Source organism: Fusarium fujikuroi, chromosome FFUJ_chr02 (genome assembly GCF_900079805.1).
Source record: "Fusarium fujikuroi IMI 58289 draft genome, chromosome FFUJ_chr02".
Lineage (NCBI taxonomy): Eukaryota > Fungi > Ascomycota > Sordariomycetes > Hypocreales > Nectriaceae > Fusarium > Fusarium fujikuroi.
In genome coordinates, this window is record NC_036623.1 from 2,047,244 (window position 1) to 2,060,024 (window position 12,781).

At 28.0% G+C, this 12,781-nt stretch overlaps 1 protein-coding gene across 1 annotated transcript; it reads left to right on the forward strand.

Moving 5' to 3' along the window:
- Window positions 1-480: 480 nt before the first annotated feature.
- FFUJ_04653 (uncharacterized protein) lies at window positions 481-1,650 on the forward strand (the record flags this gene model as incomplete). The annotated part of the gene is made up of 1 exon (XM_023572035.1): window positions 481-1,650. The coding sequence occupies one exon, from the start codon at window positions 481-483 to the stop codon at window positions 1,648-1,650; it is 1,170 nt and encodes a 389-aa protein (XP_023426233.1).
- Window positions 1,651-12,781: the final 11,131 nt, after the last annotated feature.

A 12,781-nucleotide genomic window follows, 5' to 3' on the forward strand; every position in this document is an offset into this window, starting at 1 on the left:
AGGACTCCTAGCTTGGAGTTAGCTTTAGGCAATTTTAAAGGAATAATGTCATAAATTAGAGTAGTTCTACCAAAACCATTATATAGCTTTAACCTAGTAACGACCAATAAATAGGATCTAGATATTCTAATAAGCCATAGAAGTATTAATAATAAAGTCTCTAGCCAGATTGAAATCTCAATAAACTTAATCAATAAGGTTACCTTTAGGCTGCAGCATCTTAAGCAACTCTGATCAAGATGAACACGTCGCCCGACCAGCTGAAGAGCTATAAAATCTACCAAAACCATATCTAAATAAAAGTTCGAATGCTTGAGAGCTATTGTTTTGGTTCAAAACTCTCTCAGAGTGAGTCACTCATATCTAAAGAAGTAAAAGTCAATATGTACGTAGTATAAGTTAGGGGATTTCCGTCACTCAAACCCTCTGTACTCCGTACCCCTCCTCTAAACTCGCAAAAACACCAAGTCTTCCAACAAAATGGGCACTGTCATGCACACAAGTCGCTTACTTTACCTTCCCTTCGAGTTAAGGGAGATGATCTGGGGCTTTTCAGCCTCAACCGGAGATGCAAATGGACTATTGAGATGTTGCCGTCAAACCAGAGACGAATTCTCTCCTTACTTTCAGCTTCCTGACAATATCAATGAACTTTACAAGCTCAAGATCCTAGGAGACTCGACGTACGACCATGGAATTCGGCTCAAGTTTGATTACTACTGGAAGCAAAATGGTCACATCCGCCACGCTGTGATCGCCATCCAGGATATGAGCGATCCCATGGTTTTGCGCCTTGGCAGGATGAGAAATATTGACGGCATCTTCGTGGCACTACGCACCCCAAGACGAGGTCACTTTGTCGGGGCGTTTATGATGATGTTTGCCAAGATGGCCGATGTCTACACCCACATCCTCAATAGGTCACGGTTTCGCAAAAACAAGGGGTGGCCCGCAGACGCCAAAATCACCATTCATTTTACTACTGGAGGTGTGCAATCCAGCCAGTCAACGAGAGAAGCAAAGAACTTTTGGGAGTGCCGAGTAACGAAGATACTCGAGGATCCTTTAAGGAAGCATATTACAGACCGGGCACAGATACCCTACTTCTATGAGTACTTTCTTATTTTTTGGGCTAGACTGTCAAGCGTGCCCAAGATTCTACACGATAAAGCGGTACGGAGTCATGGGCATCGAGGCTATCAGCTACCAGCTCGCAATACCATGCCTGGCTATTTGCGAAAGGAGTTTAAGGAGACACTTCTCAACTTCGAGGAGAATATCGCCTCGTATGCGGCCAGGATGCTAGTTGCAGATGTAACAAGCATATACGACCCAGAATTGTCTAACGTTAGTAATCTGGGCGCTCCAGACCAGCTGGCCTGGGAGCATATCAACTACCACACAAAGAGTCTCAGGGCCAGGTATCAATTTCTACTGGGCAACTTGGTTGGCCCTGTCGGAGGCTGTTTGGATATGTTGCGCTTGCATCTTTTCAAGACGATGCTTTTGTCACCACTTAATTACTTCAGCCACCATGAATGGTATGTTGTAAGAGATAGTGGTGGACTTGCTGGAGCTTCTAGCAAGATCAATCATTACCTGAGGGCACTATTTGATCCTTACGCGACAGAGGAAGCTTTCCATCTGTGACAAACCTGTTCGCATCTTCGTGCGGTTCCTTGGGCCACTGCTTCTCCAACAATTGCTCTTGAGTCTCGTTCTTCCTCCCTCTGGTCAGAGCACTATCCCAATGGTATTCGGTACCACTGGAACGGCACGAGTCTCGTCGAATGGAATTTTCGATGGGAAGCAAAGAAATATCAGTTACGCATTGGACCACGCTGGAGAGAGGATATGGTGGCGCGTTTGGGCCGATGGTGGGAATGCATGGGGTGCTGTCAAGGTTCGCTACATTGTATGAGCGAGCTTGCATCCCCTTGCGACCGAAGGCGCCTCCGAAGTTCGTATGCCTTCGTTCAGGACTACGATTCCGAAGACCCATATGACCAGTTGCAGTCAGAGGACATTAGGATCGGCCGACCAGTGATAGTCAGTCGAGAGTGTATTCGGAAATTGAAGTTCAAGAAGGGCAGGCATTGGTTTGGTGGTGGTTGCAGCTACCGAAAGCTGGCTTCAGAGTATACAAGTTGGAACATCAATCACGTTCCAGGGGAACGACTGCGGAGAATAAGGGCTTCAGGTTGGTATGCTGTGCATACTCAGTTGAAACTTTGTGTGATGAGCGAGTTGCTCGTTGAAAGGAATAGGGTACTATCTAATACGGGTCGCCTCGAAGAATATCTTCCCATAGCTACAGTAATCGCTAGAGTATATATAGTGAGGAAACTCTATCAGCCATTTGTCGTTTCACTTCAAGTTAAACTGTAATTACGCACAATACACGTAGAAATCTATATGTTTGCAGTTGACCTTATCCTTAAGATTCGGGTTTTGAGTTCCAGGGTGGCACTTCTGGCAGGGAAAGAAAACTTAAGACCTTAATCGTAAATAATAAAAAGATTTAGGTAAATTTATATAAACTTAATATCTTTTTATTCTATTTTAGAATATCTTTTATAGAGTTTATTTTAATACCTTATATTAAGGTCTGGTATTTTCTTACTCTATGAGGATACTTTAATCTAGAGATGCTAGGATGTGTGTCGGATTGAGCGGATATGCCTAACAGAGCCGGCAGGTTGGATCTCGAAAGGAGAGCGGCTCTGCGGTTCGTCATTCCGAATTACGTTTATCGAGACGGACTTCTCGGGCCGTAATGCCTTGGTTTGCATAGCATTAACTTTCTGCATCACCAACAGACATTGGTACTCTGTAGGGAAGCATAAAACTGGTGTTTTATGCACCATGGCTCGCATTGTTGTTTATTGCTTTCTGTTCCTAGGATTGATCCTGTGCTTTACAAGCAATACACCAATTGAATCTTTCTATAGTATTTATCTATGTCTCTGATATTGTCTAGAATATTCTTCCAATCCTTCTGTAGTTACAGTAGCAATGGCAGATGTCGTTACGCTCCCGATGTTGTATTGTCGATCTGTAGGGTAGTATTTTCTTAGCGCCGCACCTCAAACAGCTTGTGTTAGAGAGGGTACAAGGACTACGTTGCACAGCGAGATAAGCTCTGACATGCCCTTGTCAGGTCGGTTCATCCTTTATTCAAGCTTAGTATTTACCTTCAAGCTTTGGTTTCTATGCTTAAACTTAATGCTGAATATAGTTAATTCGAAGTTTGATCAGACTGTCATTTGTGACTATTCACATCCACGTATACCCGTTGCAAACACAGACAATGGTTTTCGCAACCTAGTTCAAGTGACACTCATCAAATATATTCTGTTTCTTCGTTTCGCAGCGTTTTATCGTTTTGAATTGATTGTACGTTGTTTATCTTGATCTGACAGACAAGAAACACCAAACTTCTCGAAACACTCTCGTTTGCATTTCTTGTCCGATGCTATCCTCACATCGTACAAACATACACGACTCGTTTCAAGAGAATGCAACTCCCCAAGGAAATCCTATCTAACGCTCTTAATAATTTAAGTCATTTAACTCAATTTAAGTCTAACCTCTTAACTTATAAGTCAGGAAAAATCGCCATAATTTAAGTCTATAAAGGTCCTAACTTATAAGTCTATAAATCTATATATTAAAAATAGTAATATATAAATACCTCTTATTTTTTCTAATTTTTAGGCCTTTTTTATAATAAAAATAGTAGATTTAAGGTAGGATTTTTAATATTAAAAATTTAGCCTAATTAAACCTTAATAAAACCTCTTATTTCTCTATATTAATCTTATATTATATACTAAAAGAGCTAGCTTTTTATAATTATTACTAAATTGCCTTTTTAATCTCTTTTTTAATTATATTTTTTTTATAATATTATAGTAATATTAATAATATTATTATTAATATCTTTTTTAATATTATTAAAAATATTAATAATTAAATTTTCTTTATTTTAAAAGCTTTCTTTAATTGCCTAATAGCTTAAGGCAATTTCCCTACTTAAAAAAAGGCATTACCTTAAGCTATTTAACCTCTTAATACTTTACTATAATTAATATTGCTTTATATTAAAAAAATAGGTATATAAGGTTATACCTTACTGCAATTAAGTCTTTAATTATAGTTATGCCTTTATATTAACTGCCCTTTATTATTACTATTTTATTAATATAGCCTTTTAGCTCTATAAAATATATAATACTAAAAGTAATTTTATAGATAGATTATATAATTTCTTTTAGGCTTTTTTATTATATAATAAGTACTTAAGACTAGCCTATAATATCTTTAGAGCTAAAGGTAGTTTTAAAGGGCTAATATTACTATTACTGTAGCCTTTATTATAGCTATTTATAATATAGGCCTTTAAAAATATCCCTCTTGCCTCCTTAATTGCCTTATCTATTAAGAGCTTTTATTATAGTCTTTTTAATTAAATTATTACTATAGCTATTTCCTTTAATATTATTATATATATTTATTTTTATAGCCTTTTATTAATACTGCTTAAAATTATTAAAGTAGCCTTCTTAAAAAGTAAGATTATAATTTAAAATTAGCTTTTTATATAATATATTAAAAAAAGAGCCCTTATTATAGAAAAGCTCCTTATAGCCTTATCCCTTATTAGCTTATCCTTTAACCTATAGACCTCCCTAAATAGCTATACTATTTTAGAAGTACTTACCTACTATATTATAATAGTAGGATTCCTAATCTATAAAGTTATTACTTTCTATAAGCTTAAAGAAGCCTATTTTAGTAAGAATTAGGCTATTATTATTAATAATATATATAAAACCTTTAATTTCCCTTTATATAAACTTAATTTCTTTACCTTTAATAATATTAATGTAACGCTGGCCTGTAAGCCACTGTAACTAGGGGGTTACAGGGGGGTTACGGCAGGTTATATAGTGTGAGTAGCACAATACTAGCTAATAGATTAGCTATTATTGCCTTATCTTTTGGTCTAACGGATTAGAATGCTGCCTAATCGTTACAATTAAATTAAATACTATATATTTTATAGCCTTTTTTTATAGATAGTTAAATTACTTTTTATTATATTTAATTAATAAGTAAGTAAATATTTATTAGCTTTAGTATTAAGGTTATATTATTAATTTTATAGCTAAAGCTTTATTTCTTATCTTTTAGCTTTCTACTTAATTTACCTTTAATTATATAAATAACTATAAGGAGTTATAGTATACTCTAAAGGCAATAGAGAAACTATTAATACATGAGAATCCTGACTAGTAGGATAATAGTTAATCCGGGCCTTGGTGTTATCCTAACAATATTACGGCCCACCTTTAAATAAACCTATATACCTCTTTAAATACTATTACCTTATAACTAAAGGTAATTTAGTATTAAATAGTAGTAGTTATAAAAGATCTCTAGTAACTAACTATCTATAATTAGCGCTTTAACTACTATTAATAACCTCTAAGCCTGCTAAATGCATTTCTAACATTTTTAGCACCACTAAATTCACCACTTAATAACCTTAATTACTATTATCTATATAAGTGCTATTAAAGGTATTACTAAAAGTATATATTATACCTAAAAATTAATAATTATTTAATTAACTTAAAAGTCCTAATTAGGAAGTTATTATTGCATATATATATATATAATCCTTAATCCCTAATCTCTATCTTATATAGTTACATTATAAAAAAGCAAAAATTACAAAAAAATAATATCTTTTATTAAATTTAAACCTATAACCTTTAGCTTTTTTAGCATTTACCTAAAAAAGTATAATTTACTTTATGTAATTACTAGTATATATAACCTATAATTATCTCTATTAATACACTCTCTCATAAAGTTGACTTACTTATATAATAACCTTACTTTTTTTTTTAAAATAATTAGCCTTTTTTATTTTAGATTATTAATATTATAAAAAAAAAGGCCCCCTAGCTATATTTACTTAGGTCTACTACTTAATTATAGAAAATCTCTATAAGATATTAAGCAGGATAAATCTATTAGCTATCTAATATTTATAGGCAAGACCCTTTAAGTAGTATACTAAAATAAAACTAAGGCCAGAAGGTATAAGATAGCTTAGGTAAGCAGTGCAGTATTTAGTGCAGGGCGGCAACCCCTTATAGTTATTAGATAGGAAAGAGCTACTATCCTATTAAATTATTACCTCTTAATATATTATATCTATTAGAAAAACTTATATATTGTCTTTCTTCTAGAAGAGGGGAAATTTTATATCTAAATCCCTTAACTTCTGGCATCTTGCTGAGGTTTTACCTAAATATAAGTAATTATTTTATTCTTTTAATTTAATACCCCTCTTTAGTATATAATAATTCTAATAGTAATATACTAGTCTTAAAGATTTAAGTATTATATTATATTATTTTAATAAAATATTAGTAAACTATTATAAGATAGTCTATACTTATATTATTTTAATAATTAGATTTTAATATTTATATTTTTTTACCTTATTAAAATTATTAGTCTTTAATAAGCTTTTATTAATATTTTATTTATTTATTTTTAAAATTCTTTAGTTATAATTTTTAATAATTTTATTACTATATTTTATATTAACTTTTATATAAATGTTTTTTAAGAGTTTATTTATAATCTAGAGGTTTAGCTAATTAATTAGTCTTTTAGTAAGATTTTATATTTTTACTGTATTTATAATATCTATTATAATCTCTCTCTTTAATACTATATTAGCCTCTTATTAAAGTGTTATATTTTCTATATTAATAACTAAAAGAAATGTGGCTTTATATATATTTCTTTACCTTAATTGCTAGGTCTTTATTAATATTTTACTGGTTTTTTATAAGTATTTTAGTATAGTTTAGGCTTACTATCTGGCAATTAAGTGCCTTTAGGATTATTTTATTAATAAAGAACTTAATCCTATTTAGGTCTAGTAGGCCTATACTGTAATTAAGTCTTATAGTATGGCTTAGTAAGTAGTTACTAATTATATATATAACCCTGCCTTTAGTAATAGTAGTATTCTAGCTACTATAATTTAATCTTAAGATATTATATCCTTTTAGGACCTTTAGGTACTTTAGTGCCTTATTTTTATATATTTTTTATTAAAGCTTTTTTAACTTCTTAGCTAACCTATTTTTAAGGTAGTATTAAACTTACTCTTAAGGAAGTATTTATTTAGGTTGCCTTTATAATGCCTCTTTATATCTATAATATCTTTACTATAACTTGCCTTTATTTAGCAATCCTTTACTTAAATACTTATAAAGATATCCCTATTAAGGGTAAGGGGACCTGTAATAAACTTCTATTTATATTTAAAGTTAAGCCAGCTTTTTATACTTTATTTAATAAGTATTTAGATAATTCTATTCTTAATATTCTAGTTATTTTTACTGGTATTACTTCTATTAGTTATTCTAGCTAGTTTACTCCTGCCTATTACTAAGGTGTTATTAAGCCTTCCTATACCTTTAAGTAATTTAGCTAGGGGTTTTTAGTTTTTTAGTCTTTATTATATAGTTAGTATTAGTTATATAAGTGTTTACTAGGGCTTTACCCCTTTTATATTTTAGTAGTTTTTTAAAGGTAATAAATCTAAATTAAATCTTTTAGGTATCTATTCTATTATATAACCTAATCTAAAATAATTTCTATTTACTATTTAATTACTATAATTTTAATAAGCTTTAGTTACTTAAGAAAATTTTAGAATTTCTTATTAATAAGGTTTTTAGTTAGGCTATTAGCTATTAGCTAAATTAATAGGGTATATATTATATTTACTGTTTTATTTATTACTTTTTATTTTAGCTAATAGTTATAGATCTATATATATTATAGCTTTATATATAGCTTAACTAATTCCTCTTTAATTAATTAAATAGTTTATAAGTTATTGTATTAAATAGTTACCTTTAGTGGCTTGGCAGGGCCTTATTAAGAGATTTTATCTTCTAGATTGACTTATAATAAGGATATAAGCTGGCTTATAAAGATAGCCTCTTTAGCTGCCTGTAATAGGGTAAGTAATTCTGCCTTTATAGTAGATATTATTATAGTATCTTACTTATTTACTTATTAGCTTATTATTTCTTTAAATAGTTATATAGTAAAGGCTTATAAGCTTTAATAGTTTATTAAGTTATTAATAAAGCTTATATTTAAGGCTATAAATAACCTATTAATAGTAAAGTTATTATTACTTTTAAATTAAAGGGCTAAGTCTTTAGTTTAGGTAAGATACTATAGTGCTCTATTTACTGCCTTATAATATTATAGTTTTAGGTTTTAGTTAAATCTTACTAATTGGCTAGCTATAAAGGCAATATTTAGGCAAGTTATTACTGCAGTATATATAATAGTACTTACTTTCTGTTAGTAACTATTTATACTTTTTAGGCTTAATAATTTAGTATATAGTAATAACTCTTTTTATACTATTAGGATAACTACTTTATATTTTAGTAGGGGATCTAGAAGTAATTATTGCATTTTATTAATATATATAGCTTAGGAGAGCTATAGGTAATAATTTAGTCTGTCTCTTATAACCTTAATGCCTAAGAATTATTATAAGGTTTTGCCTCCTTTAATATAATATATCTTTTATAACTTTTTTATTAAATCTTTTACTTTTTTTTTTATTCCTTTAGGTAATAAAGAATGCAGTTATCTATATAAAAGAAAAATATTATATTGCCTTAAATCTAATAATAATTCTTATTAAATACTTAATAAAATCCTATATATAATAGACCTTTCTTAAAGTGTTTTTACTATAAAAGAGGTAACCTTTAGAGTCTATATAATACCTTTTATAGCTTAAGGATTATATTAGGTTTTTAGTAACCTATTAGTATTTCTATATATATATTTTTATTTAATATTAATTATATAAATATATTAACTGCATTATATTAAAGTATCTTATAATTAAATCTAGTTATAATTACTATTAAAACCCTAAAAGATATTTTAGTTAGTATAGCTATATATATATCTTAGCTATTCTTTACCTATTAGTCTCTTTAAATTACTAATCTTGCCTTAATTTTTAGGAATCTTCTATATTTATCTAACTTATAAATATATATTTAGTAATATTTAAGTATTTAATAACCCTTTACTATAATCTTAGCTACTTCTATCTATAATTAAGAGAGTTTATAGCTCTTTAAATAAGCTTTTTCTGCCTTCTAGATTATATTCTAATATAAATAACTTTTTATATTAGTATATAAGCTAAAGAGCCTTTCTAGGAGCTTTTAATATATATTAATATAGGGCCCCTTTTCCTTACTTAATATAAAGCTTATTCTATCCCTTTAGGCCTCCTGCTTTCCTATATTAAATTAATTTAGAGGCTAAGGTAAGCTCTCTCTTTCTAGCAAGTTTTTAGAGCTAGCTAGACTTTCTTAACTTTTATAACCTTAGGTCTTCTATTAGATACCTATATATATTTTATACTATAGTATTCCTACTAGGAACGCTATATTAAATAGAATATAATTTCTTGCTTATATCTTGGCAAGGGTTTTACTTACTGGCTTACTATCTCTCTTTACCTTTAGATTATCTTCTATTATATAAAATAAACCTAATAAAGGTAATTCTAAAGGTATTAATAATAACTTAAATCTAAATTAGATATATAGTTTTAATTCCTTATCTGCCTTTATTAAGTTATTGGCTTTAGGGCTTATAAATTTTATATTTTTATTAGTAATTTTATTTAGTTTTTTATTTACTAAATATATTTACTATAAATTAGGTTAAGTTTATTAAAATAAGATTAGTTCTTTAATTTATTTCTCTATTACTATTAGGTCTTTAGCCTATAGGTTATCTTAAAGGGTTACTATATTTCTATTAAAGCACTAATATTTATTAAAGGTAATATCCTGCATTAAGAATATCTCCTTATTTAATAGGTTCTAGATCCTATAGGAATTACTTAATATATATCTTACTAAATATTTAATCTACCCTTTAGGGATTTAATAATATAATCTATTATATTATAATTATATATTCTTTATTAATATAAATGCTTTATATCTATATACTTTAAGGTATAATAGGTCTGGTTTTACTAACTATTTAATTATATACTTTAAGTAAAATATCTTATATAGTAATTTATACTATCTCTAAATTAATAGTATATAGTTATAGAAATAGGTAGCTGCTTTTATTAATTTAGGCTAGAGGTATTCTAGAATTTTTATATTTACTTTTATTATCCTGCTTTTTTAAATAATAATTATAGCTATTTTTTTTATATTACTATTTTAAGCCTATATATTTAAAGTAAATAGTTTATATTATATTCCTTACTAAACTATCTTAATATATACTTATAAATAGGTTATTATAATCTTATTATTGCATTTAATTACCTTTATTTTCTTAAAGTACTATACTTTTATTATATTTAAAAAGCCTTTTAGCATTAAAAGGATAGTAGAGGTTATTTAATTAATTATATAATAGTCTTAGGTAAACCTTAATGCTCTATCTATAAATATCTATATTAAACTATAGTCTATATATTCTAGTAATATAAGGTAGAAGTTTATAGCTATTTAATCTCCTAGACTTATAACTTAAACTAACTCTTAAGGAGTATAATATACTAATTAGTAAGCTTTTACTACTTTATATATATTATAGTTAACTATAGTTATTTACTATATTTCTATTAGAATCTTTAACTTTATTTATACTTCTTTTATAGATATAGCTAGGTATTAAAAAGCCTCTAGCCCTAGGTGGCCTAACTTTAAGTACTATATTAAGGTATTACCTCTTAATAGCTTTCTTTTAGTCTATATTATATATATATACTATTTTAAAGGGATAGAAAGTATATTTACTGCTAGTCTAGCTTATATTAGTTTTAAGTCTTAAAGAGAATGCTTATATTTAAGCACTTATTGCCCTTTAATCTTTAAGATCTTATTAAGTTTACTTCTATTTAAATGCTATAGATAATTATTTTCTAGGCTTATATCTTATTAAATTCCTTATTTTTTTAGCTTAGTAAATAATATTAAATTTATAGCTAATATAGTATATAAGGCTATATTATAGAGTTATAGTATTCTTAATATACTATTACTTAACTTAAGTTTAATTTATATTTTATTGTATCTCTCTATTAGGATTTATATTACTTTTAACTAAAAGAAGTCCCTAAGGGCTACTGCCTTAAGGTTCTTTATTTACTTTATATCTCTAAATATATATATAGTTACTTTTAAATCTAATAATATACTTTTATTTAGAGGGTAATAGTTAATTACTATTAGGCCTGTATTTAGCTAAATAAAGCTAACTAGATATAATTAGGCTAATCCTTTTAGTTTTAGCTTTTTAACTTAATTAATTATACTTTCTTTATTTTTATCTATCCTTCTTTGCATTTAATTAGTAAAAGCCTATATTAATTTAAATTTAATATAAGCCTTCTTAGGGAAAGTATAAAAACAGTTTAATAAGGTATGCCTTAATCTATATACTTTATATCTTTCTGCTTTATTTTTATTAGGTCTTTAATAAAGATATTTCTTTCCTTTTTACTCTTTTTGCCTAGGCTTTTTTAAGGTATTTTAGTCTTCTCTAGCCTCTTTCCCTTATTTAACTAAAAAGGCTTTATAGCTTACTTTAGCTCTCTATATATCTAGCTATAATACTAATACTAGCTAAATATCTGCTATTACTATACTAATAGATAGGGTATTAAACTAAATATAATTTATTTAGGTAATACTATAGGTATTTATTTATAACTTTAGTAGAGTTAACCTTAAAGCCATAATAAGATTAAGAAATTACTAATCTGCCTCTTTAGCCTCTTATAGGCCTATATTTTAGGCTTTATTAATTAAGGTCCTCTATTACTTAAGCCAGTTACTTACTCCTTTATAGGTTATATATCTTTAGTATATAGGTTTTACTAAGACTTCTTTATATATTTAGTAAGCTTTCTGCTTTTGCTTTATTTATATTAAGGAGAATTTATTATAGAGAGACTAAACCTATTTTACTAAAGTATTATCTTTTAAAAAATAATGCCTTATAATCCCTTTATTTACTATATTTAATACCTAATTTTAAATAATAGATATTTTTCTCTTTAAGTCTTTATAGTTCTTTAAATATATCTTATATATTGCCTTTATTATAGTAACCATTTAGTAATCTTTCTCTATAAGATATAGTATTTATTAAGTCTATATTTTATATTTAGTATAATTTCTATTTAATTTAATAATAGGGGGATTAACTTCCTATATAGCTATTTCTTATATTAATAAAGATAATACTTTTATAGTAATTACCGCTTTAATAGCTATAGCGCTTTACTATCTTACTGCTAATATATTAAGGAATATAGATATAATTACCTTAAGGGTAGGCTTATTAAATGCTATTAGGTTAATATAGGCCTATAGATTTTTATTTTTTAATTTAACCTTTAGGGCCTTATACTAGCTGATTTACTTATTATTAGATTTAAGCCTAATTATCTAATTAGTTATTATTTTAAATATCTTTAGTAAGCATTAGGCTTTCCTTCTCGGTTATACTTATAGTAGTTTTTCTTATAAATAAGACTTTTAATTATTAGAAAAACTTATATATTATCTTTCTTCTAGAAGAGGGGAAATTCTATATTTAAATCCCTTAACTTCTAGCATCTTACCGAGGTTTTACCTAGATATAAGCGATTATTTCA